This window comes from Pagrus major, chromosome 13, assembly GCF_040436345.1.
Source record: "Pagrus major chromosome 13, Pma_NU_1.0".
Classification (NCBI taxonomy): Eukaryota; Metazoa; Chordata; class Actinopteri; order Spariformes; family Sparidae; genus Pagrus; species Pagrus major.
Window position 1 is genome coordinate 3899712 of NC_133227.1, and position 27205 is coordinate 3926916.

The following is a 27205-nucleotide window of genomic DNA, read 5'->3' on the forward strand; positions in this document are numbered from 1 at the left end:
AGTAAATGTTACAGTTTCAGAGCCTGTGTTAGTATTCATATAAACCTCTTGCAGTGTTTATCACAGCATTAATTTATCAAATATTAATTAAATATGTGATACCTAAGTGATTGGACATCTTGTATATGAATCAGCACAGTTTGGTTTGCGCTACCTCCTCATTATGATCATTTTAATCATTTAAGTGGATGCAGACGTGGAAAAATGGTTTACATTCACCCTGAAATAAGTTATACATGTTATCAGACATTAAAAGAATGACTTAATCACTGATTACTTTGACTACGAATGCTGAATTACATAGTGTATATCTGTTTGACTGGGCCTTATCATAAGTTTAAAAAGGAAAAGATCCACTTCAGTGCAAAAGCTTATCTGACCTTCATATGAAAGATTAAGTTTAAGTGCTGTGATTATTCAAAGATCAAGAACAACAACTAGTTTAACTGATTACGAAAATTATTCAGGCGCACCGATCTGCAACCCAAGTCGCTCTTGAAAACGAGGTGTGTCAGATGAAGAAGGCTACAGCTGTTACACATATTTAATCAACATTTGACAAATAAAAATCTAAAATGTCTGTGACTGTCGCCGGTCTGCAATAAGCCCGTCAAATAATTAGAATCAGCCTGAATAAAATGATTGAAGCTATTAGCAAGCTAGTTGCAAAAGAATGACAGAAGAAGTGCAGCCATGTTTTCCCAATGCTTAAATGCTAGCTTAAGAGCAGTGAGTGCTAAAAATAGCCATTTTGTTGTTTACATTTATTATGAATAAGAATGAGGTCAGAGTACGCAGACCCTGAGCCAAAGAATGAGTCGCTGCAGCAGCGACAGACTGTCCAGCGGCTAACACAGTTAGCACAAAGCACACAGCCACGACAGAGAGCAGTAACTTCCGGGCTGGGTGGCCTTCTGATATTAGAGGACTCAGATCAAGATCGGGACCAAAGAGACTTCATCGGGATATCACTAGAAAATTGGTCTTTATGATGTTATACAGTTAAATGCTTTGCAAAAGGTTCAGTCTTTCAAAGGCAGAAAAGTCAACACTAGTCTTCTGCGGACAACTGCCTTCATATCTGTTCAAATTTTATACTCTCTCCTGATTGGATCATGGGAGCTGGTACCGTTGTGTGTGGGAGCCAATCAACTGAATGGATCACTAGTTATAAATCACTAGTTGATGATTCATATTATTATGTTAAAAGGGCTCAAATATGAAAAAAATCAATGATGTCACATAAAAGCAGAGGCTTTATATCTGATACAAACATTACTACTGCATGAATGTTATGTGATGATTAATCTAATGTTGATGTGATGTGATACCATTTTCACAGTGTATCAATGCAGCCCTGTTCATTTTTGCCAGGAGCTGCACCGCCAGCTGCAGCAGACACGCACAGAGTGGGATGTGGATGGACCCATTTCTAAAGGACATGCCATCATACGCTGGTGTGAGAGCTACTATGCTTCAAAGACTTTCTCGCTGCTGCTATAAATAGCTGCCGTGAACACTTGGAGGAGCATTGTGGGTGATATGGGGGGCAGGGGACCAAAAGTTTCTTCTCCTGCATCAGCAACAATAACAAGTTGTTGCCAACAGTTTTCAATGTGGCAAAATGTGGAATCTGTGTGTTTTTTTCTGTGCACCATATCACGAAGACGCTCATTAAACAACACTAAATGGTCTGTTTGCACTTTTAGCAAGATTATAACAGCAATAGGTTCATTCATTTAGTCAAATACTGTAAAAACTAAGTAATTAAGTTTTGATTGTCCATGGTTTATCCCAATAAACTCATTTTAATTTCCACTTTTTTTCATATTTTACAAGTCTAGCTGAGAAGTTTGCAAAAGCACTAGCAGCATTTTGAAGTAAGGTTGTTACCAGAATTTTGAATGTAATACAAAACTAGTATTAAAAATTATACTTGAGACATCTTTTGATACCTTAGGATCAAAAGTAAATGGGTTGTAGGCACATCAATAGAGTTTTTCCCCCTTGAACCTGCACACTGTGCTGGTACAGAAAATATCACTGAACACATGCCAAGACACTTGTAATAATGTTAATATCTGTGCTGCCTTGGGTTTAAAATCTAATTGTTGATCGATTCTGTTTTAGTTATTTAGTTTTTTATTCTTTTTTTTAAAAAAATCTCAGGAATCTGACTTTTTTTTCAGTCAGAATTCCATTTTTTCTTTATATTTTGTATATTTCACTAATATTTAATACTCATATTGTCTTAAACTGGGCCCAGTGTGTGACCCTGCCCTGGGGATCCCACTGGTCATTACTAGTTATCTATTGTACTGTAAATCTTTGTAGTGATATTTGGCACAAGAAATTCCTTTGGAATTAATAAAGTTCTATCTTTTCTTTTCTTATCTTATTTTTTTAGAGTGGGCCTAGTCCTCTTCCGTGTACTTAAGATACTATCAAATGCTGAAATTGTAGAGTGAAACACATGGTATCGAAAAAGTATCAAAGTATCAATATTTTTGACAAACTTTTCTGTCTCAATATGTCTTTAATGTCCTACAGAAGTAACCAAGGCCACTGGCATGTATGATTATATCCACCCTGATTCAAAATAGTGCTTGTCTTGTCAGGTAGAGCAGTTTGTGAAAGGCCATGGGTTTCCGTTAGCTTTCATCAATCTGATAAACCAATACGAGAACTCTCAAGCATCCAGAGCAGCCTGATCTCTCTTGACGGGGCAAGGCTGTAAAATGAACAGGTGACGGGGTTAAGGTTGTGAACTCTGGGTTACAACCATATGCAACCAAATCTCGAAGCCAGAATAGTACGAGCGATACGCAGAGACCATCCGTCACCGAAGTCACACTGTTGCTCGTAAATCAGAGGGACAGAGGGCACGCTTTAGGACGAGTCAACGAGGGGACATTTCACTGTTAATGATGATTTATTGTGGATATACGTATGGTCCAAGGGTTTTGCCATTCCATAAAGAGGCTATTTTTGGTGGCAACGGTGTAATCCTGCTTTTCAGGTCAAAATATGACCCACTAATGGAGAAGAGTGACCTGTAGGACAACAAACAAGATGTGTTTCTCTTTGCCCGAGACAATAAAACTTGGCCTGCATTACATGGTGGCACTGTAGTTCAGTTTGCAGTGGAAATATAATTTAAAAGTTAAAGTGTATTTACATCCCGATTCCATTCAAATGTAAACAGCCAGAAAGTAAGCGAGCATCATGAGTGTAGTTTAGTGTGTTGGCCTTTCATAAAACAGCTTTTAAAAGGTCTTATTTTGGCAGCGAGGCTGTCGTCCTCAAAATGCATCATATCATCACTCAAATCTAACATAATGCCAGGATTGTTCCATTAAAATGGTCATGCTTACTGTAAGTCGGAGCACCATAACAGGTGGAACCCTTTTTGTGGCCACAGATCTAGACGGGAAGCTTGACAGGGACTGTAGATATTTATTGTTTGCTTCTGGGGGGGATAGTCAGCTGTTGCGAAGGGGCAAAGAATTTCCAGACCTGTGGCTGAAGTCTGGCGTCTCTCTAAAAACAACTATGACAGACACAATAAGCATTTATTGAGTCATGACTGCCCTGTCCACCTCTTGAAACAGTTATAAAAGATTGACAATGTGACAATAATGTGACGATGTGTAGGGGTTCCTTAGGTACCAAGAGTTATCGCCTGAATCTGTAGGTTCCCTTGGCTTTATAGAGCTTTGTAGAGAATTCCAGCTCCTTGGTTTGCTTCCCTTTACAGTTATGGTTCACTCTCACCACTTTCAGCTGCTACAGGACAGTGTTTTCAGCAAAAAAAAAAAAAAAAAAAAAAAACACCCCAAACTCCTCTGTATGCTACCTGGTCAACATCAAACAGCACAGTTAGCAATTAGCTAGTGAGCATGGTTGGAACATTTAGCAGCTTAAGAGTGAAATATTTCCCTCAGGAGTTGATAGAGGGCAGAAATAGAGCTTAATGAATGACATACCAGGTGAACATAAATGAAACCGAATACTTATAACACTGATAACTGCTGGATGTGTAAATACACGCCTTAAAAAATCCACTTAAAAGGTGTAATTTGTAAGAAATGGCATGATTTCCAAAGTAGCTCCAAAACCATAGCTGGCAGCAACTGGACTTGCAGCTCTTTGCTGTAGCTATCTTTGGCTGAAGCGACTATCTGCTATTAGCACAGTTAGCTGTTGAGCTGCCGGCACCGCAACCTCCAGGCTGCTCACTTAACCGGTCTCCCAGTGAGCACAGCCACTGAGACCAACAAATGCCAGTTTGAAAACTTAGGACACAGTATGGAGGTGATTTACAGTGGCTCAATCAGTACTATGACTCAGGGGACAAGTAGACACACCAGAAGGGGACAGGAGAGACATGAGGCGACAGAGGAGCGAGAGTCGGGCATCAGCAGCGAGTGAAAACAGCGTATGGAGCTGGAATATTTTCACATCTTACTCTGTGAATTGAGGATTTGTTTAAAGCACTGGGGTGTTTTAATAATGAGTTAACAAGGCAATGTCATAGTTCGTTAAAAGGGAGAAACTTGAACTCAGGTGTTTGTGTTGTGTTTTTCTTTTTAGTGAGGAAAACAGGTGTAAAAATATCTCCTTTCTTGATATTTAGTGAGTTTATTTTGTTTACTTGTTAGTGAACTTACCTGTTTTACATCTCCCAGCTGAAACTACGGAAGCTATCGGACTTTCATCTTTTGCAGTACTGTTACGACCAGGGCCTAGGGGAAACCCTGGCAAGTGGTATCTGGACACAAGACGGACCGGGGCTAACTGGTTAGCATGCTAACTTCAGAAACTTCTGCAACACAGTACTTAAACATCTTTGAAATAACTTCAACATGGTTGTTTCTGCACACTCTATTGATAACCTTAGTTAATTTAAAATATATATATATTTAATGTGTTAAACTAAAGTTCTTGCCTTATCTTACAAATTTCCCTTTTAAAAAGGTGACATGTCACACTTCAGCTATGGAGACAATGAGATGGCTTCAAGGTCTCATTGTACATGGACCCACCCTCTTTTCTTTATTTTTGACTTCTTAAAAATTATGTTTTTCTAAAGGAATTTTCACTTAGCCCTTTGATTCTCATACAAAAAATGTTACAACGTTAAGCTTGGTTTTCTAGCCATGACTATATTTATTATACGTCCTTCATAACTATCCCTTAATGACAGGCTGTTCAGATGCATATAGACAAATATAAACATGACTTACTGACAGATAACCCATAAATGCTGGTGTTTTCAACTCATGCTGGTGTGTGTAGAGTGAACGGGCTTCAGGTGACACTCATTCATAGAATCATCACTCTTTATTCTGATACCTCTGTATAGAAATAAAAATAAATGATAATCAAGCAGGTAAACAGAAATATGCTCCACACATTTTGCAAAACAAGCTTTCAAGCAAAAGCTACAGAGTGTAAAAGCTGTAGACTACATTTGCACATATAAGGACTTGGTTAAACATATGCTAATGCAGGAGCTGGAGCATTATCCATGCCGACTGTACACTCTGATGCATATTGGCAGAACTGACATCGTGCCAGAAGGATGACGATTTCCAACCTTCTGACTTTCCATCGGCTGTTCCTACAAAGTCATCTCCTTTGATTTATTCCCCCACCAAGAGGAAACCACAAACTATTTTGGGCCAAAGAAATCATTATAAGTGCTATTTTCCAAAAGCAATGCCTGCAGAAATACAGCAAGGAAATTACTTAGCATCAAAAGGTTTGATTTATCTTAACCACTCTTCTACATTTCTTCCATGAAGACCAATAAATGAATTGTTGAAAGCAAACCTGTCTTTTATGATTTCTAATCTTTAAGATATTATCAAATAATCAGAAATAGACTAAGCATGCAATAAACCAACATGAAACGAACCCTCGCAGAGAGACTACAACAGCTTCTTTGCTAAGAGGTTGTAGCTTGCATTTCTTAAAGGAGACCAATTATGCTTTTCATTTTTTTCCTTTCCTTCAGTGTGTTATATGTTCTTCATGTAAAACAAAGCTAAAAAGCCCGAAGTCTGTGCAAATTGGAGTGCTCTCCCACAGAAAAGGCTGCTCTGGAGGTACCTGAAACACCTCATCAGTAGTCCCGCCTTTAATTCTATGACTTTTTGACATCACAATGTCACACATTTGCATAATTTATGCCTATAATGACAGTAGACAACTAACTGGAAGCTAAAAACATGACAGCTGACCGGAGACACAGTGAGCTGTACTGGCTCACTGGCTGTACTGGGGCCTTAAAGAGACAGGAGCTAAAACAGAGCGTTTCAGACGGAGGGGCAATACAATGCTGCAGCACTGCAGAGTTTGAGAAAACAAATGCATTTTTTGAGCCTTTAAGCGTGTAAACCTATTCTACTAGTAACCCAAAATAAAATTAGGAACCTGAAAATGAGCATAATATGTCTCCTTTAATACGTGAAGTTCGTAGATGTTACGAAGTCAGCATTAAACTGCAGGGGAACAGTCGTAGTGAAATAGTCAGACCATGGTCATAATTTTTAAATAATGGAAATAAGAGTTTCCATTTTGAATGATTTTGTTGCAAAATAATCAGATACTCATCCCCTAAAGCCTCAGGCTGAGCTCTCCTGTTGAAACTACTGTTTCATTATGGCTTTAGGTACTGATGGAACTTTGGACTTAAGGAGTGACCACAGATCAAAGGTGAATGTATTTTGCTTCTTTTTTTACATTAATCATGTAAACAGTGACAGATTTGTCTTTTCAGCTCCAATGTGTAATGGCTGTGTGCAAAATACTTCAATCCTTCAATCACTTCAACAATCCAACCCAAGAATTACACATGACATACATTTCAGATTGGTCCTTAAACCTTAAGTGAAAACGTAAGTACTTAAAAAATAACGACAAAACATTCCAAGCAAATTACAGAGTAATAAAAATATAGCAAACAGAGAATTGCACTTGCACTTCTAAAATATGTTTTCCCTACACAAGCAGAAATAAAGCTCTATTCATTTGTCAATTTGGCCCCTGGTGATGACAAGCTGCAGCAGAAGCGGTCACGGCCTTTTGCAATCCTAAGCCTTTGAGATCTAGCAGAGATACAGGCATATCTACGACTTGTGAATCTCAAACAAGTGTGCAAATGATTCACTGAGATAGAAGCAAAAACGAGAAAAAGAAGCAGATTAAAAGAAAACAACTGGAATACTGTTAGTCAAATGTGGCTTTCAGTAGCGAGCAGTAATAGTTCACTAGCATAATGTGGCAAACCCTGTAACTATGCTACACATGCTCTATATTTAATGTTACAGACATTTGTAAGCTATGTTTAACTCAGTCATATATTTTATGTGTCCCAGGTCGAAAAAAATATCCCTTTTCTCCCTTTTAATTTACACAAATTGCACCCTGAGTTTAAGTTGTGTCCACAACAGTCCACTAGCTCATATCTTACATACAGCCCCATAAATACAATAATCAAACGACTATTGGACTGACCTCTATGTACAAAACGCTGCACTTATACACTAGAGTATAACATCCTACATATACAGTAAGACGGACGTAAGCAAACAGTACATTAAACCGATCAATCGCACTGTGAAGATTGCACATTTTGAGAAGCGGACGCAGGAAATTTCCCTACAGCAGCACTATTACACCTTTACACACCAGAGGTTCACACTTGAAGTCATGCTATAATATTTTACGGCATGTGCTGCTGTTGGAGGAATGAGACAGATGAGTGCGCTGTGGCAGTACAGAGTCCTCTCTTGTATATTATTGCAAATTCATGATATAATTTATTCTTTTATGCTCTCAATAAAACATATCTGACATCCTTGAGATCCTTAAGATCATCTCTGAAATCAATGTATGGCTTTCAGGCACAACAGCGCAGCTTGTCCTCACTCACTCTACTCCCGTTTATTCGTGCCTGTAACAACAGAAAAGCTAGTGTTTCTCACTCACAATACGTTTACAGTAAGAGTAACACACCAAAGTCACAGGACACGTCAGCATTTTAACTACAGCAGTGACAGAGAAAATATATCAAGATATCCAGAAGGACTCTAAGTCACCTTGTCTAAGTTATTTGTTACAGAGCTGTATCTCAACATGTCATCAGAGACAGACGGAAGGACAAACTCTTCTGTCTCTGAATACAGCGGACAGAACTACATGTCCCTTATACAATACAAAACTATAGTGTATGTGCTCCATGGCATATAGGGGGAAAAAAAGTAAACAACTTAAAATCCGAAGCTTAATGAGCGAATTAATTTAATCAACGATGGTTGAAAATGCATAATCAGATTTGAGGATCGACAGCCTACATTACGTCAGAAACGAGGCTTCTTAACATGAAAACGCACTGAAGCCGCTGGTCAATGAAAAGAGAGTGAATGTGTGTCCTCCATTTCACTCTTACCGGCTGCCTCAACAAAAACCACTGCCCTATCCGAGTGGAGAAAGGAAATTCACGGTGACTTCAGAAGCAAAGTATCAATTCACTTATGTATCCTTTCACTTATTCGCCTTTAGCTTCAGCTGGGCAACCCTAGCTTGTCCCAGTTTAGCATGAACATCGACAGGCCGTTCAAAGAAGCTGACTAAGGCCGGCTCGTTGAGCAGAGAAGCCAGAACCTGCTCGAACGAGAACGACCACTCCGTCTCCGAGAGGTCGGGTCCTGCGTCCTGACTGTCGTGGGAGCCGGAGGTGGTGGAGCTCTCTGGGGTGGTAGGAGCTTCTTTGGGTGAAGACTCATCCTCCTCCGCAGCAGGAGTATCAGCGGTGCTGGCAGGCTTTGTTGACTCAGGGGGGCTGCTTGGCTCCTGCAGCCTCCGTCCCACCTCCTCCATCCTCAGGAGAAGGCTTGTCACGTGGGCCACAGCTCGGTACAGAGACTCCTCCTCTGGATCGCCATGAAATATGTTGTACAGGGTCTTGGAAAACTGGATGAACTGAGTCTGAGATTAAAAAGAACAAAAATCATTTTATTGTGACAATTTTAAGTTAAATCCTTTTTTTTTGCCACTTCAGGAATAAAATAGTCTTTTTGGTAAAAAGACACAACATGAATTTGAATTACCTGATTAATTCGAGGCAGGTCCTTGATGGTTTCCTCTTTCTTAAGTATTTCATTTTGCCATTGTTTCAGGTAGGCCTGCAGGTCCACTTTTCCTCTACCTGTCAAGTTCACACACAAACTCAGACATTTACAGGTTTTTAATTATAACTTAAGTGTTTTTGTAATAAATTTGGGTGAAATCTTACCTCTTTCAGGGCTTTTTCTTATCACACCGTCCGCAGGAAGATCAAATGCTGGAATATATAAGTGGCATGTGAACAAACTGTACAGAGAGACGCTTCAAGAACCATCAGATGCATTCAAGGAAATCAGGCACAAGCATCAGGACACAATTGTGACAGAATTTAGACTGAAAAAAGGGTTAAGTGAAGTTTTAAAAAGGGAAAGAAAGAGTGAAGCAGCTAACCAGTGAGTCTACTCAAGTGAGAAGAGTCTTCAGTCACTGGAATAAAGTGCTGGATTCTTTCTTCCTTTGCGTGCATAGGACTACCTGTGAAAGCTGGAAGATACCGACTGTGAGTACACTCAGAAGAAGAGGAAGAGAGATCAGTTCATTAGATTCAGTCTAATGCAATTCGGTCTTAACAATCCTGCAACAGATTGTATCTGTGTGAATAAGGATGCACGGAAGGGCTAATATATTACTGGCACAATAATGAGAAATGTATATTATTATGCATTAATCTGATAATTAAATTACAGCCGATACACAGAGGCAATAATATGAAGCCAAACTGCTCTCATTGACTTAACAAGCGCAGTATCTACACTCTCCGATACAGTAGGTGGCGGTATGCACCTTTAAAGATGGTTTACAATCTGCCAATAAACACAGAGGAGAAGAAAAAGGAAGAAGAAGAAGAAGAAGAAGAGGAAGAAGTATGTCAAGTGTTTTGGTGTACTACTTTACTTGATAAACAGAAAAATAAACATTTGAAGAGTCAGAACTGTTCTTTGTTTCTGTTGTAATAGTGACATCAGTTAGATTTAGGTCGGTCAGAGCTATGAAATATTAAATCATCCATCTTTGTTTACCACATCTTAGCCTTTCTTACCCTCAGCTGTGCATAAACTACAGATTTAGAACTTCTTTTTAAAATAAAATACGTGAATTATCAGTTAATTGGTATCGGCCATGAGAGGCAGGTGATTATCAGTATTGGCTGAAAAAAATCTTTATTGTGTTTTTTGTCTAAACTTGGTCAAAGACTCAAGTCTGAGTTCATGCGGAAGATGATACTGTAGTTAGTGATGTTGTATTGGACTGCATTATATTCAAATTGGTTTCTAATAAACATTAGGAAAGGCTCATAAGCTGGTAACTCATTGTTATGTACGGTATTATTACGTAAGTATAAAGACACAATCAGAGAGCAAACTGAATGAAGTCAGCATCTGTCTGAAAGAAAATTAATTATTGATTTGAAAATAAAATAAGATCTTCTTGCTTGTATTATTTCAATTTCTCACTCTACTATTATTTGAGATGTGCTACACTGTACTTCCATGCTCCAACCCCCACCAATGACTGTGTCTGTATGTGTGCAGGCATGCGTGTAAGTTTTCACTGCTGCACTAAACAATTACCCTCACAAGCCAACAGTGTCATTATATTTGCCTGATAGCTTCTTGCTATAAGCAGCACAGCCTGAGGTTTGGTTACTCGTTCAGTGCGTCTGTGTCATGAAATATGTTGCTGATATTCATGATCCAACAGAATGAACCATTTTGATCGTGGTGACCTTTGCTTTCACTCAAATTTCACCCTAAATGGCAAAATATTATTTAGAATCGAATGGGCAGATTTACTGAGAGAATCTCTGACCTTTCTCTTGTGCTAAAGATACGTCCGATTATCACCAATGTAACCAACTATCAGCTGTGAAACATGGACACTAAATTTCAACTTACACACGATACATTTCAGCACAATCTGTAACACTCTCAGAATAGGAAAAACCCTCAGCATGATCATAAAACAATGCTGTAGCCTTTAGCAGAGATGAAGCTATAAGTTAAAGGTACAACAAGGCATTATGTTGCGTCCCTACAACCAATTACAACACAGATGATGTCACAGTGTAGCTCCTCCACTCTGACTGAAGCTGCTGAGTGAGTACAGCTGCTGCACTGTGTGTTTGGACTGAACAACCTGCAGACTCTCAGCTCCAAATAGCACATGATTTCATTTCCTTGATCAGTGGAGTGTTTGGCCCAGTTCCAGCGTCAGACTTTGATGTGGGCTCCCGCTCAGGGCTGTCCCACTGTGAAATCAGTACATGCTTGAGGATCCATGCTGTTTACTTTGTCAGCTCTCTCTGCACACTTTCCCAAAGTCTGTCTGCAGACTTCACTTGAGGGGGGGAAAAAAGCCCAAAATCCAGCACTGAAAAACTGAGTATGAACTACCAGCCTGTGCATATAAATATCACAGTCACTATCACAAAATTGATGTCCCACAAATTAGACAGTCTGTGACGGTACAGTACAAGACCTGTCCTTGGTGCTGAAGCAATATGCACTCTCATCGAGACATAAAACAAGCTTTGCTGCTTGCTGATGTTCACTGACCTGGCACATCACAAGTGGTGACTCAGTCCTCTTGCGCTGCTGAGCTGTCAGTTATAATTTGAACACTTCTTCCTCATCATAGATCGTGTTTATAGAGAAACTAGCCCACTGTTAAATGCCCTAACAGCCCCTGACACCCATCGTTGCCATGGCAAAGTTCTTTCACCAAACATGGACTATTCTTACCCCTGCCTTCAAGCGCGCACTGCCACATCATCTAGACAAGAGCCACACGATCAAGGACAGTTTCTTCCCCCGGGCAATGTGCTCACTCAACAGACGCTGAGTTATGGACTGGATTATTGAAATGACAACTCATATGTTTTCAATCCCTGTAGACTTCAGACTGATGAAGTCTATCTGACCTTGTGTTTCACTTCTGGATGTCTGCTGCTGCTGCTGCTGTTTTATTGCTGTCATGTAACGGCATGAGTTAGAATCTGAAGACCATAAAGGATCAAGTCTGAAAGCATTTGCTGCACCTGAACTCTGAACCTGCAGGAGTATGATCACTGTAGATATGTTTTGAATGAAAGATACTCTAATACAAAAATGTCACAAAAGGGTTGTCGCAACAGAAATGTTAATTTAAAAAAAAATTTTTTTTGCTTTGTTTTAATCTATCGTTTCTCACATACACAACCTGAGTGTGTGCTGTGAGTTTACCCACTGGTGCAGGTTATTATACACTATTTGGAAATAAAAAGGTTAAATCATATATTATATGATATATGCATATGTTGGCCAGTAGGTAACAAGAAATTGAAGCACAGTGATGCCAAAGTAGAGATGCAATGACTAATTGACTACTTGTCAACTATTATATGAATCTGCAACTAGTTTCTGGAGGTTTCCTTTCCCTCCAATTGTGGAAATCATGTCTATACATTGTTTTATTGTTTGTTTTTGTCTATTTGTAAATGAAAAATACATATAAAAAGTGAATAAAAACATTGCTGAATTTAGAAACAGTGTCACTGTTACATAGTTTGTCAACCAAAGAGCACTGACAGGTTTATTTTTCAGCAATTCATCAATAGCCACATTTTTTTAATTCCAAAAAATGTTGGCTTATGTCACATATTTATATTATTGTATGAATAAAATCTGAATATTGCTAATGTTAGCTGCATTACTTGTTGATCACTCACCTGGTGGCAGGTGCAGCTTGAAGAGGAATTTCAGCTTATTTGTGAAAGATCCGTTGTGCAAAGTATCTACGGGTGAAGCAATTTGAAGTTATAGCAGTGGGGCTGCTGAGGCTGCGTTAGTGGAGCGGTGCAGAGAGTTAGTGAACTCACCGAGGGCGCTGCAGAACTCTTTAAAGTTGACGAGGCCATCCTGGTTCTCGTCTATCAGGCGGAAGATCCAGAGAGAGAGGGTGCTCTTGGTGGAGCAGAAAGCCCAGGGCTCCAGCAGGGAGAAGAGCACGCTAAACTGCTGGAAACCCAACTGGTACTGATCCAAATAGGCCAGGCTGGGGTCATGATGGAGAAGAGCGGGGCTCTTCATTGTCCAGTAGCAGCAGCGGAAGTGCTGCCTCTGAAAATAGAAAACAAAAGGCAAAACATAACATTTCTATTTTTAATTTTTGTTATTCTTATTATTATTATCATTTTCATGTCTGTGACTCACTTTGAACAAGTTGTAAAGCTCATCAAGCTGTGCGGCAGTGAATCTGACTTCTTGGGACACCACCCGGATCTGAAAGTAGGTTTAAAATTCACCCTTAATACCACGGGAACAATGCAATTACATTAACTACTGTAAACTCAGTGATCACTTACAACATTTTGCTTGGTTGTATCTTCCAGTGTCTGGATCACATACAGTTTGTTTCTTTTCCGTGAACTCTCGACTTCCTCTGAACGGATATTTCCATATTTCTAAAACAAAGAGCAGTTAAATAAACCCGATGCCAAAATCATTGAATAAAACTTGGAAAAATCTTGCAGTACCTCGTAGGCCTCTCGGATCAGTTCGCTGATATCCACCTTGAAGTGGGATGCTTTATCGTTATTTCCCACTGAGGCTTGCTGCACTGTTGGAGGCAACGGGCTGTCTTTGTTTGTAACACTATCAAAGAATCTGAAACAACACCATCAGAGAAAGATCATTATTTACACAACATCAGGGTCTAAAATACATCAGCTCTGCTTAGTTTGTATTCACACAGACTTGTTGAGGATGGTGACGGCCTCGGCGTCATCATGGCAGCTGATCAGAGCCTCCATGTTGTAGTCCAGCACCGCCAGGCCGAGCTGCAGGATGGCTTTTATGCCATCGTAGAAGAAACAGTCCACCACGTTCACAGCGCTTTCTATGGGCAGGACGCTGATGAAGAGCGTGAGAAACCAGGACAAAGACACGGATGAGAAGAAACTCAGGTCTGTCATGTGCTCCACCAGCTGGGGAAGGTTTTCTCGAATCAGATCCTCGAACACCGCCTGGTCGACCAAAGCACCTGAAGAAAGATTGGCAACATTTCAGAGTGCAAATTCGTGAAATATTTCAAATTTGATGACAAGCAGAAAGAGGCTGAGAATGGCATCCTTTGCAACCCCTCTTACCAATAATTCGGCGGTTAAAGTAATCTGGCAGCATCCTCTCACAGACGGCTACTAAGAGCCAGAAAGCCTCCTCTTCTTTTGCATAGAGCAGGAGGACGGAGGTGAGAATGTTCATGGCCTGAAAAGGAAAAAAAGGACAGTCAACGTCTCAGCATTTTTCAGAGCATCAGTGCCTTTTTAAAAATGTCTTCAATGGTTTTAGATCACTTGTGGCCTTTTTTTGAGCTCCAGAGCCTTTTTACTTGGCCTTCTTTAAAAATCAGCTCTCCTTTTCAGAGCTGCTGCACCATTCAGTGTATTGAAATGAACAATCACAGTGAAGGGGTATAAAACCATAAGGGTTAAAAGTTAAAGTCTGTACCATGTGTCACCTGATCTAAAACAGCAAAAAAAGGATAATCTGTCATTGATTACTGCTAGAAATGAAGAGACGAAGAAAGATCATGAGACTGGACATTGACATAGTGGTGTTAACTGCTGGAGAGAGTAGAGAGAGTGTTGTGTCTTGTTACTGCTGAGTTCATGCACATTACGCCAGAGAATTTGCTGTCAGCTTTTAAGTCACAGACACATCACGTGTCTCATTTTTCTCGAGTACACAGTTTCTACAACTACTGTAAATATAGTAGAAACAGAGTCCGCCAAGCTCCAAATGTCTGCCTAATTTCTGTTTGGCGAGTAAATCTAATAAGGCTCTGTGCCAAACTGACAGTTTGTACTGAAAGTTTAAAAAAAAAAAACTCTGCTGAGCGTCTCTGCCTTGTTTTGGTGTCGTTTATCTCCGTAGATTTGTCTATGCTTCTCTCCCCTGCTTTCTGTCTGCAATATTATTATTATTATTAACTCATCCATTAATCTTAAATCATGATTTTACCATTGAAGTTGTTGAAATACTATTTTGTATAGAAATGTAACTAAGGATTATTTTCGTTATGGATCAATCTGATGACGTTCTCCACCATTAACTGACTGATAGTCTGGATCGTAAAAACTAACAGTCAAAAAATTCAGTCCAAATTGACACCTTCACAATGTGTCTTCTGTCCATACAATAGTCCAAATCTCAAAATTGTTCAAAATACATTAAAATGATCTTAACACGTAGAAGGAAAAGCAGCAGATAATCACATTTGAGGGGCTGGAACCATAAAATGTCTTACATTAAAAAGATTACTTGAATGAATATAAAAATAAATAAGTTGCCGATTTACTTACTGCCAATCGACTAATTGAATAATCAGCTAATAGTCTCACCTGTACTTAAATACTGTTTGGTAGTTATGGAAGCTGATAATAAAACCTACTTTTTTAAAATAAATTGTTCATGTGTCTTGCAGGTAAACATCTTAATTTGAAAAGTTACTTGAAACTAAAGGTGTCAGATAAATGTGGAGTAAAAAGTGCAATATTTCCCCCTAAAATGTAGTCAAGCAGAAGAAGGACATGGCATGAAAAGAAAACACTAATAAAGTACAAGTACCTCAAATTTGTATTTATGTACAGTACTTGATTAAATGCACATAGTTACTTTCCACCACGTCTGGCTACATACAGTAACTGGCTAATTTAGTGAAAGCCTCTGCCTTTAAGAGTAGACTTTTTTTGCCTGTTTAAACAATTCTGAAGAAATCAAAGTACCTGGCAGTATCCAATTTTGGGGTTCCTGTATGCATAGGCAGTGAGGACTCTGCGTAGAGCTGAGATTCCTGTGTCGCTCTGAAAGGCAGGGTGCTCTGGCAGAGAGCGGTGCAAGTCTCTCTCAATTTCATCTGTAGCCAAAGTGCTCGTGCCCAGAGACTGTTCCACTAGCTCGGTGTAATAGCCGGGGTGAGTGGCCATGTCGTTCACAGCTCCTACAGAGGCAGAACCACAGTCAGTCCAGAAACAGATGCTGCACAGATCCCACACCAGCCATGTTTTACTTAATTATTTATATTGAGTACTTAGCACTTTCAATGATGCAAGGCTTTGTCAACAAGGTGAAGACACTGCAGATCAATTACTGTACATAGCAGACTGTTTCTGCTGTATAAATACCTGAAAACAGCATCCACAGCTCTCCTCTCAAGGCCTCAGGAACACCGCGAACAATCAAGTCTCGTGTCTTCCTGGTGAAGAACATACTCGTGCCACGTCCGTACTCCGAGAAATGGATGTTCCACGACTGTTCCTTCATCTTTTCTTTAAGCTGTCAAACACACGGATAGCACACATCACAGTGTTATTGTTCATGCTCTACTATGCTGTCAAAACTGGTTGTATTTCTAAACAGATGCATGCTCCATTTTGTTTCATGTCCACCCCTGAATTGATTAAACACCCACAAGCACACCCCCATCCTGCAGGTTTATTGCATCAATGTCAGTCACTCAGAATTTCTAAGTTAACGTGGTGCTGGTTTCATCTGAACAAAATTTACCATTTTGGGGTCAAGGTTTTCAACATCCTGGGGGTGGAAAACAGTCATGAGAGCCTCGGTGCTCACAGCCTTGCTGCTGTCTTTCTGTCCCACCATCAGTGTTACGTCCTCTGGGTTGTCCTCGAAGTGGTTGATGAGTGACTGGCACTCGCCTCTGATTGCCTTAGTGATAAAGACATATCATTTGTCAATGTCAGAAAGCACTTCAAACTGCAGAATAAACAGCAAACTTAAAGGTACAGAGTATGATAGCACCAGGGTTTCCATTATTCATTAAATACCAGGAAAATCTTTAAAAGGCAAACATATTAACATATTAACACATATCTCATAACGCAAAATGTACACTTGACACGTTTACATACAAAACTCCAGAGCTGTTTAACTATACTCTGTTGACTAATGTTGCCTGGTTTAAAAATGCTAATATATTGTGAATAGATGACGCTACCACTCCCTCTAACCCTGACATATCTATCGAGATGGTAAGATCGAGTGGTAAGTGACACATCTCTATGGGTAGCACATATCAACAAAACACTGCCAGGAGGAGAGCTGAAAGTTTAACTTTTGGGATTTAACAGTAGATTTATTTTCACTCTCGCTTCTCAACCTATCTGCAACAGCAAGCCGTGGAGGCGGTGAACTCCACTGCCGGCTGTAAAGTCATGTAATCGCCCCTTTTTCCTCCCTGTTGACTGCTGACTGGAGGAGAAATGCAGTTTACTTCATTAACGTACAGAGATGAGAGGGGGAGATAACGGAGGGATATAAACCGGATTCTTTAGTGAGTGCTGAGATGAGTCAGAGGCTGACCTGAACACAAGCATGAACACACACCCTCAGGGCTGCTCACTAGCTTACAGTAAATGGACTGTAAGTATTCTGAGTGAGAAATTCTGGAGAAAGATTCTGGAGAAGATTGTTAAGTCTCATTCCCAGGTCATCAATTACAGCTGTGTGCTCTGGTGATGAACAGCATCAGCGGTTTCTGTTAATTGTTTCTAAGCTCAATAAACACAGATAATATTTTACTGGAATTTCTCCCATTTGTACAGAACATCAAAATCTTCCAGGACATGTGGACCGGAACCAATCTTTATGGAAACTTTGAATGACACAAAACAAGAGTTAAAAAACGTTACCTCTGATGAAGCAGAGTGCTGAGGGCTGGCACTGATCCCACACCTGCTCCGGATTGTGTTAGCAAGCCGCTGGTAGTCCCGCACCTCAGAGAAACGCAGAGCCCTCTTGCCACGCACGCACACCGTCAAAGCCCTGCTGCTGGAGTCTGGTTTCTCAACATTAACAACCTGGAGGAACATTAGCAGACCAGACAGTCACTGTTGCCACTGCTCTTCATCAGTATGCAGAAAGCTTTTTAAGAAAGTCTTTTCTTTGGCAGTGTTTCTAACAATAAACTAATGTGGCCTTTGTTTCACACTACCTCTCGCATTGGAATGATGACATGGCATTGGCTTCCGTCCTGGCTGGCAAAACACAGGTAGTTCTCAGACAGGCAGATCTTGCCAAGGGTGTTGTAGTGGCTGAAGGGCACCCACAGGAAGCTCTCATGCACTTCTAACAGGTTTTCCTCTTTGGGAAGCCTGAAAAACGTCCGGAACTGCTCGCTCTTTGCATGAGCCTCTAGGCCTCTGCGGGGGAAGTGAAGAAGAAAGTCATGAGCAGAACATCACGTTTAAGTTCTCTAAGGACATCCTTAAAGAAGCCTCCAATCTCACATGCACAACAGACTCTGACTGTCACCTTCCATATCATTCGTTTAGGCACTGAAATATTTGATTTCAGTTATTTCAGCATTTTCAACACTGCTTTAGATTATTACAAATATATATTATATTATATAATATTATATTATATTATATTATATTATATTATATTATATTATATTATATTATTTCATATACTGTATATCATATAGAATAGACAGGTAGATATTTCACTCTGGGTCTGTTTCTAAATTGTTGTTAGGCATGTCGAAATAACTGCTTTTATTGGACATATTGGATATTCTGTCTCAGAAAAATATGCGACATTCAATATCATTTTAAGACAATTTTTTGCCACTAATTTAATAATATAATAACATAAAAATGCAAGAACACCCTTAGCAATGCACTTTGATCAAATATCAGATCTATAAATATTTGATATTGACTGGAAAAAAAACAGAAAGCAAAGAGGGGATTTCCCAGTGTCAAATCACGTTTAGACTAAATGATTTTGGAAGCAGTGGATGTAAGTCTAAAACGCTTTACAGAAACTGGATCGGTTTTATCCAAAGCACGATCAGGCAGACCCAAAGTGACCACACAATCAGAAGATCAATAGATCAAGCTTAGTTCCCTGAGAGTTAGAAAAGCAACTTCATCACACACAGAATTTGCTCAATAAACAACACAAGACTCTAATCAGCAAAGTACTGTCAAAACAAGGCTGGCTCAGAGGACGAGGAGCAGTTTCTAAACCACTTCTCAGGAGACGAAACAAGGCCAAACGCTTGAGGTGGGCTAAGAAATACAAGAATTTCACAGTGGATGACAGGGAAAAAAGTCCTATTTACTGATTAATCCAAGTCTGAGAGTTATGGCTGTAACAGAAGGGTGTATGTAAGGAGGTGAAGATTTATGGGGAAACTTGAAGACAGAGAAAGCCAAGCATTCACAAGTAGCTTTGTGGAACACTGTCCAATCATGCTGGCATAACATGAGTCATCGGTTTTTGCACAAACTTGTGGTGTCCATGCCAGCTGGAGTTTATGCAGTCATTAAAACAAAAGGGGGACATACCAACTACTAAGATATTCTGAATTCATTGACATTTTTCCTGTTAGTATCATTTAAATGGTATTACAATCAAAACAAAAGTAAAATAAATGCATCCTGACAAGTGGTCTCAGACCTTTGGACCCCACTGAATATCTCTTCAAAATAGCCCAAGTAAGCAACCACAGCACATTGATTTTAAAATACCTGGCACTGGTATCATCATGGGTGACCTACCTGCCACACCAGGCAGGTTAAAACAAACACAAACACTATGTGTCTGCAGTCAGACTGTGTGTTTACTCTGGTTCTTCAAGCTGGCAGCCAGTGCTAACAGGATCATGCAAAGCTGTGCAGTGAAGCAAGACAGACAGTACCTCTTGGTGATTTGCAGGGGGTCGGAAAGTGCCGGCTCTCTCTGGAAGGCCTCTTTATCAAAAAGGCGCTTGATGGAGTAGTCGGCCAGCTGTTCCATGATGACAAATGTCTCGTTAAGGTGCAGCAGCATGGAGAAGTAGTGATCCTCCCCGTGAGCCAGGACGTGGATGCTCTCGGTCAGGAGAACGTTGGAGGTTTTCTCCAGCCTCCAGACCTCGTCCCAGGAGATTACCAGTTTTACTGCAGATTCATCACAATAATATGAAAATGAAACTCAGTGATTAAGGCTCACAGCTGCAACAACAAGGATCATGAGTGAATCACTGTTGTTATTGTGTGATTCTGTTTTCGTTTTGGCCTATTCTTATCTATTCAAATATATGAAATGCACTGCGTAACAACACACTAAAATAAAGAATTGCTCATACCCAGAAAATTAAATGTTCACAGCATCATTGTGAAAATTCTTCAAATGTCAGTGTTATCCATTATCCACACTGCTTGTCAAGTTTGCCTCCACTATGCGGTCCACTACAGTACAATGGATTTTTTTATAATTATGAAAGCTGTCATTAGCTGGAGCTGCTTTCTTATGCAAAAGTGTTCAAAGAATGTTCCTTTCACGCCATAAAAGCTAACTACAGCGGCTGTTAGGAGTTACAGTCTTTGTTACCACTAATCAACTTTCAATGCAGAGAAATGGCTTACCCTCAGATCCCAGCAGGTATGAATAGAAGCACAAGAAGTTCGTGCTGAGGTAGAGCCAGCCCTGGCAGGGCACTTTGCCTTTCCAGTAGCTGCATGAGTAATATGTGACCAGTTTTTCCTCCGAAGGCAGCTCAAACCACTTCTCAAACCTCAAAAGTGCTTCTCGGAACTTCTCGGGATCTTCCTCATGCACCAGGGACGTCTTCCCTTCCTCAGCAATAAGACCCTGACAGATTAAACATCGAGGGTTACTGAAGACTGAGGATGATAACAGAGCAATACATCATCTTCAAGTCATGACAACTTCAAATCATGTTCAAATCAATATCTTTATATCAACAATGGAAAAAATGACCAGGTGTAATCTGAAAGGTGTTGCTCTTGGTAATGAACCCACTTGACTCTGATTCAATATTTTATAGCTTACAATTACAGTCTTGCTGAGAGATCCCCAGAAAAAGGAGGACTTTAATAAGTTCTTACTCTAATCTTGCCCTGTACAAAGCTGGTGATGTCTTCACTGGAGTCGAAAACAGAGAGCGTCCTCATGATGTTCTGCTGCAGCCAATCCCAGTGCTGAACGATTTCCTCTTTGGTGACACCTTATACAACATCAACAGTGAAAAAACTCATGTCAGATATCATGTTTGAATTACTTTTCTTATCTGTCAAGAAAAAGACTTCTCATAGCTAAAAATGCGGAAGAAAGGCCGTGGTTGCAATTAGTAAGACCACAAGTTAATTATTTTGTTATCTAATGTAAGTATATATCAAATCATCAGGGAAAAGGCTCTCGCAGCAAAAGTCCTTGGAAAGTTTACAGAAGTTCATATCGTTCACTCCAAACTCTCAAACCCACCCCACAGAGAAGAGTGTAAATGTCATGGGTATGAAATTGTTTTCTCGTGGTCAGTTATCACATTGTCCTGAGAAATCTGCCTTCTGTTTTGAGATAACGAGATAAATTAACCTGCTATCATGAGAAAATTAACTTTATTATATAGAGATAACAAAAAATTAACTTTGTCATCTTGAGAATAATTAAACTAATCACGAGGATGGAGGTTATTGACTCTTCTGTATTAAAGAAAGGCAGGAAAAAACGTTTCTCTTTTCGGATTTTGGGAATATTGGCTTCACTGTTCAGATTGAATGACTTCAGCACATTAACACATACAGTTTTATGCAATTACAACATGCTACCTCAAATGCAATAAACTGTATCTACGTAATAATTTGATTCAATGTTTGTCAGAATGAGATGAAAACTCAGTGACATACCACATGCTATCGACCAATACACTTGTGAGTCTGGTGTGTGGTGTAGGATGCGGAAGGGAGCAACTTTGGATGTTGAGTCCAACACAGTGTCCAGAGTTCCCACCAGGAGGCCTGTAACATACAGCACATAGATATTTTAAACCAAAACTGTTACATGAGACCGTCAGCCATATGAGGCCTGTGAAAATCTGTAAAACAAATAGATTTCTAAAAAATATTGAAGAATCAAAGAACAAATATCAATAATTTCTCTTTAAAGGAGCTTCTGTGCTAACTAACTTTTTAGCTAGCTAACAGACAATATACATTTTTGTTAAGGAATACAGAGCAGCTGAAAGTTAAAGGGTAACTCCACCAATGTTACACATTAAAGTGTGTTTACAGGTCTTGGGGAGTACAACTATATACGTGAAGAAAAAGTAGTATAAAGCCTTTTGTTGCTGCAGAGGAAGCTGTAGGTCATCTGATAAATTACCTCCAGTGATGTCACTTAGTGGCTAAGTTGCATTGTGGGTAACGTTGGAGCAACTGGTCTTGCATTGCACTCCTATAACACTGTTGGGACTCATTATGAACAGTTTCAAAACAAATGATCAAGACTGATACAGCAGAGCCAGAGATATCGTATTTGATTCTTCCTTTTCTAGACATGGCGCCTACATTACCCACAATGCAACTTAGCCATTGAGTGTCATCGCTGGAGGCAATTTATCAGACGCAGCTTCTTTTGGAGCCACAAAAGGTTTTATACTTTTCACATATGTTTTTGTGGTCTTTTCACATATGCAGCGGTACTCCCCGTGACCTTTATACACACTTTAATGTGTAAAATTAGTGGAGTTGCCCTTTAACAGTTTCTCCCCCTTTTATACTTACTAGGGCCAGACAGCACACAAATAGATTTTTTATTTTTAATTTCTTTTTACATCACTGACCCCAGATTTACTTAATGGAGATTAGTTTTTACATTGTGCGACACAGCTCTGCTTAATTCTAAATTTGCATTTACTCATTTTAGTTTTGCTAAACTTTAAATAGAACAAATCTTGGATGAAATTAATCTTTGTCTGTGTTTAACTGCTGTATTTACTGTTAAACCACCATTAGACAGCGTCAGATAATATAGACTTAAGCTAATTCAGCTACAGTCTATTAATAGTCAGTGTATTAAATTTCTTTCCATCAATCTCTTGTTTATACTTGGGATTGCGGGCTGCCCCATTTATACTCGTCCTGACAGTGTAGAAATGAAAGATCACTCTGCTTCACGTCCGAGCCGCACAACTAAAATTAGCAGAATCTGTTACCTTTACGACTTCTCTCTGACATGCCCTCCATGAATAATTAACAAGGTTGCAGTGAAACCACACTCATGCACTGCATCAGCATTATACAGCCTGCCCTCTGAACATGAATCAGCTCTCCACATGTTCTCCTGGTGGAGCTCTAAGTAGTAAAAGGACTGAAAGGATCAAACACAGTTCACATCATTTATGTTCTCATCAGTGAAGAACAATATCACACAGTCGAGGACAGACTTAAACGCACAAAAGACACTAGACAAAGGCTCTTGTGCTGGAGCGGGCTTCAAGTGCAGCATGCTGTGTACAATCAGGTAGTATTTAACCTCCACTGTCATTAAACCACCCGGACAGGATATCAGCGCTTTTGTCTTCAGCCAGAACACCATTCATTATCATTAATTATCTATTAATTACCTTACGGCTGTCACACTGTGGCTGGCAGGTGGTTAGAAACTGTGGGTTACAATCATTGGTGGTATTAGGAGCACTTCTTTTATACCGTTTCAAAGATCCATGTTAGCACAGAGTGTCACTCAGTTAGGTTTACACAACAGGTTGTGTCTAAATCAGAAACTCACTAGCGGACTGTTGGGTCTGCAGACCTGGGAGTGTACTCGATGTCTTAAATGAAATGAAAACGGCTGATACTTGATTTTTGGGGGCGATGCCAATATCGGTTTTAGGGAGTAAAAATTCCAATATTTATATATCGGCTGATATACACACATTTCCTGCAATGATCCCCCAAATCTGTCTTTTGACACAGATAAGTAACAGAGGCAGGACAAGTTTAAATGTGCAATATGTAGGTGCCGTTAACCAGTTAGCCCAGTTAGCCGTGCATTTAGTGGTCCAGACTGGGAGCTTGGAGTACCAGAGTAGTAATGCTGTTTACGCCACAAGCACAGAAATGTTGGACTGGGACAGTTGGGGCTAGCTGGTTAGCATGCTAACTTCAGTAGATAACCGTGCAACACAGAACATAGACATCGTCACATCAAAACAGTTATTTCTACACATTCTTTTGATCATTTTAGACATTTTCGATTTTTCATGTCTTTAACTAAAATTCTTGCATATTACACCATCAACAATATACTTCATCGTCTAAAACGATCAGGGCGCTGAAATACTACACTTCACTGACAATTTAATAATCTAAATATCCCAAACCATCTATTTTTGCATCATTATCTCTAAATAAAATAAAGATTTCATATCGGCACATATCGGACACTATATACAGTGATATCAATATACAGTATGTGTAATAGGGTAATATAAGCTGATAATACTGGCCAACCGATCTATCTGTCTGGCTCTAAAAATGAAGATATAAAATGCTGTTATCCCAACTCTACAAAAGCTACAATGATTAGTTGATTGACAGGAAATGAATCAACAACCACTTCAGTAATTTAATAATGGGACAACATTAACGTCTTTTCGTTTCTCAAATGTGAGGATTTGCAGCTCTTTTCCACTTTATCTAATTGTAAATTCAATAACTTTGAGTTCTGGACTGTTGTTAATAGTTTACAGTTCAATCAGTAATCGATAAAGTAAACCATTAGCTGCATCCTCAGCCTGTAAAAACAACTCTCAGGGTTTTCTCTCAGCACTAAAAATGTTACATCTCAATGCAACTAAGCTTAATATAGCCTAAATTACAGTGTGACAACTCAGCTGAGCATCAATGTCACCACAGTGGCTGACAGGGTGACTGTCCAGGGAGCGGCAGTCCCTGACATTGCAGTGACATTATAAATTCAAGGTTTTTCTGTTATATTTCCAGCCTAGGGGAGAAAGTGGTGCAAATATTCACAAACTGACAGAACTGTCCTTGGGCGGGCAATCCTCTTAAAATGCATGAATTTAAGTCTGCTTTTATAAGCTGGTGATGTGACTTGAGTCCAAATCTGACACAACTGTGGCTCAAAGTTGTAAAGCACATGCACACATCATGTACATGTAACCCCAACCACAGGCACAGGGCAGGGACATCAGCAGGGACATTGAATGCACCGTGAAGTGGACACACTTCTCCCCCATGTAGCCTCCTTTTCAACTCTTTACTGGAACAAATAAGTCAATACACTGTCTGACACGTACACTCTTGCAGACTGACGTGAGAGAAACCAGCTGCTCGCCTCCTAACCGGCTCATTGATGTTGACACTTGGCTTAAACCTGTTGCTATGAGGGTATTTTACTGTGGACGAGCAGGCTACAGAGCAGCACCCGCCCTATACATGGCAGACAAGACAGACAGACAAGACGGCACGTTAGCTACGCAAACGCAAAGCGAGTTAAACCCGATACAAACTTGTTATTTTCAATGTGGTTTGGTGAAGCCGCAGCAGTCGTCCTCCACATGCGGGGAGGAGGTGATAACATAGCCGCTAACGTTACCTGTCAGCCCGCCTCCACCTTCTCCGTACCCTCGTCTCCTTTGCAGTACGAAATACTCATTATCCTTCTCGGTGACCCATAATTTAAACGCGTTTTTCAGCAGAATCTCTTCCGGCTTGAGCCACATGTTTCAAATGTCATGGAGATATCTACCAAAGCCACCTGACATGTCACAGTTTTCTGTAACGTAGCCCCGACATCAAACCCGTGGACATTTGTTTGTGTCCGGATCCCTCCCTTCCCACGTCGACAAGAAATGCTACCAAAGCTGCAAGGCATTCTGGGACTGTAGTTTTTGTGACAAGAAGGCGGGCCCAGGAGATTCATTCTGTGTGATCAGCTGTTTCATGAATGAAGTAATGAAAAAAGGGAAAAATACTACTGAATAATTGGTTTATTTATTAATTTCTCATATTTAATTCATCAGCAACATAGTTTTGTTTGTTTTTTTGTTTGTTTTTTTTAATCCAAGCTCAAATCATTTTTAAATACTTCAGTAGACATGAATGCAAATATGTTTTGTGATCAAGTTAAAGGTGCACTATGTAGTTTTGGGGAAGAAATTTTAATCAGAAGACAAAGATCTTCATTGATTTTATGCCTAAACAAACTAAATAAAAACTGTTTGTTTTCATTACTGAATAAACAAACTTACCTTAAAGGACAATTTCATACTGTTTTACTTTGTTTATACGTGGCGGACCCTGCCACCTTTCTAGCTTCAAATGATGTTCTGGGGACCTTATTTTCCTCTGAGAATAGCTTATTTATTCACTTATGGAAAAGATAAATATTTCTGAGTTTGTATTATTACCTTATTAATGTTGTAAATATTAAAATTCCGAGTTTAATTTCTTCTCCAAAACTACATAGAACATAAAATGACATTGAAATAAAAGGAGATTACAGTGAACGGTGGAATTTCCATAAACAAATAGATAAATAAATCATTAAATTACATATAACACATACTGATATACAGAACAGTGCTAATATTGAGGACAAGAAAAAATACAATACTAAAACTTTTTAAAAAGGTATTTTAAAGACTCAAAAATGCATTTTTTAGATTTATTATTTCAGCTAAAAAACATGTTGAAAGCAATATTTCAGTCAACTTTTCATTTTACATTCCTGTCTGAGTTCTTGGTTTTGTAATAATCTTTCTTCCTTTTTCCAGTTATAAAAACTTTTAAATGCTTGTTGTGTATACTTCTTTCTAATTTTTGAAACTTTGACATATTGCCCGACAGTTATAGTGTTTATACTGTTATTGTTGTGAAATAAATGCATTAAATGATTTATACTTTGGGATCTCACAGACCAAACATGGTTATTATCAAAGACACAAAGAGCTAACATGGCATACTGCACTATCTACACTGTATGGGAGGATTCACAGCAGAAAATACTCTAATAAGCAGAATCTCTATAGCACTACTGTGAATATTTATTAATTAATTTGGCTTTTTAAGGACCCATTGAACCTCCACCTGGAAACGTACTTGGTGTAATACCCAGTGGGTCCTAAATGCAATGCAAACACTAACCTTGTAAACATCATCAGATCTTGATGGCAGACTTCTCGAATACATTTCTGCACAGTGACACAATAATAAAGTAACATGGGGTGAAAAACAAGAATGTGCCACCACCTTTTA

General features: G+C 39.5%; 1 protein-coding gene across 2 annotated transcripts; it reads right to left on the reverse strand.

Moving 5' to 3' along the window:
• Positions 1-5324: 5324 nt before the first annotated feature.
• Positions 5325-25773, reverse strand: tbc1d8b (TBC1 domain family member 8B). Of its 2 annotated transcripts, XM_073479088.1 has the most exons (21): positions 25545-25773; positions 21830-21940; positions 21032-21150; positions 20549-20774; positions 19840-20080; positions 18124-18331; positions 17822-17989; positions 16677-16838; positions 16295-16445; positions 15896-16110; positions 14258-14375; positions 13866-14151; positions 13646-13775; positions 13475-13573; positions 13323-13391; positions 12989-13229; positions 12839-12904; positions 9523-9615; positions 9302-9349; positions 9117-9214; positions 8455-8994 (listed from the first exon to the last, which is right to left on the reverse strand). In XM_073479088.1, the coding sequence occupies exons 1-21, from the start codon at positions 25669-25671 to the stop codon at positions 8551-8553; spliced, it is 3420 nt and encodes a 1139-aa protein (XP_073335189.1). In that variant the 5' UTR covers positions 25672-25773; the 3' UTR covers positions 8455-8550. The 2 variants fall into 2 exon arrangements, with proteins under 2 accessions (XP_073335188.1, XP_073335189.1); XM_073479087.1 differs by lacking the exon at positions 9523-9615 and having other exon boundaries at positions 5325-8994.
• Positions 25774-27205: the final 1432 nt, after the last annotated feature.

Bases quoted from the DNA above. Each gene is read 5' to 3' on its own strand.
- tbc1d8b (XM_073479088.1), bottom strand. From the start codon at position 25,671: ATGTGGCTCAAGCCGGAAGAGATTCTGCTGAAAAACGCGTTTAAATTA. The intron at 16,446-16,676 runs GTAAATTTTGTT...TGTGTTTGACAG, and splicing joins AAAACCTTGACCCCAAAATG to CTTAAAGAAAAGATGAAGGA. The intron at 13,392-13,474 runs GTAAGTGATCAC...ACCTACTTTCAG, and splicing joins ATACAACCAAGCAAAATGTT to ATCCGGGTGGTGTCCCAAGA.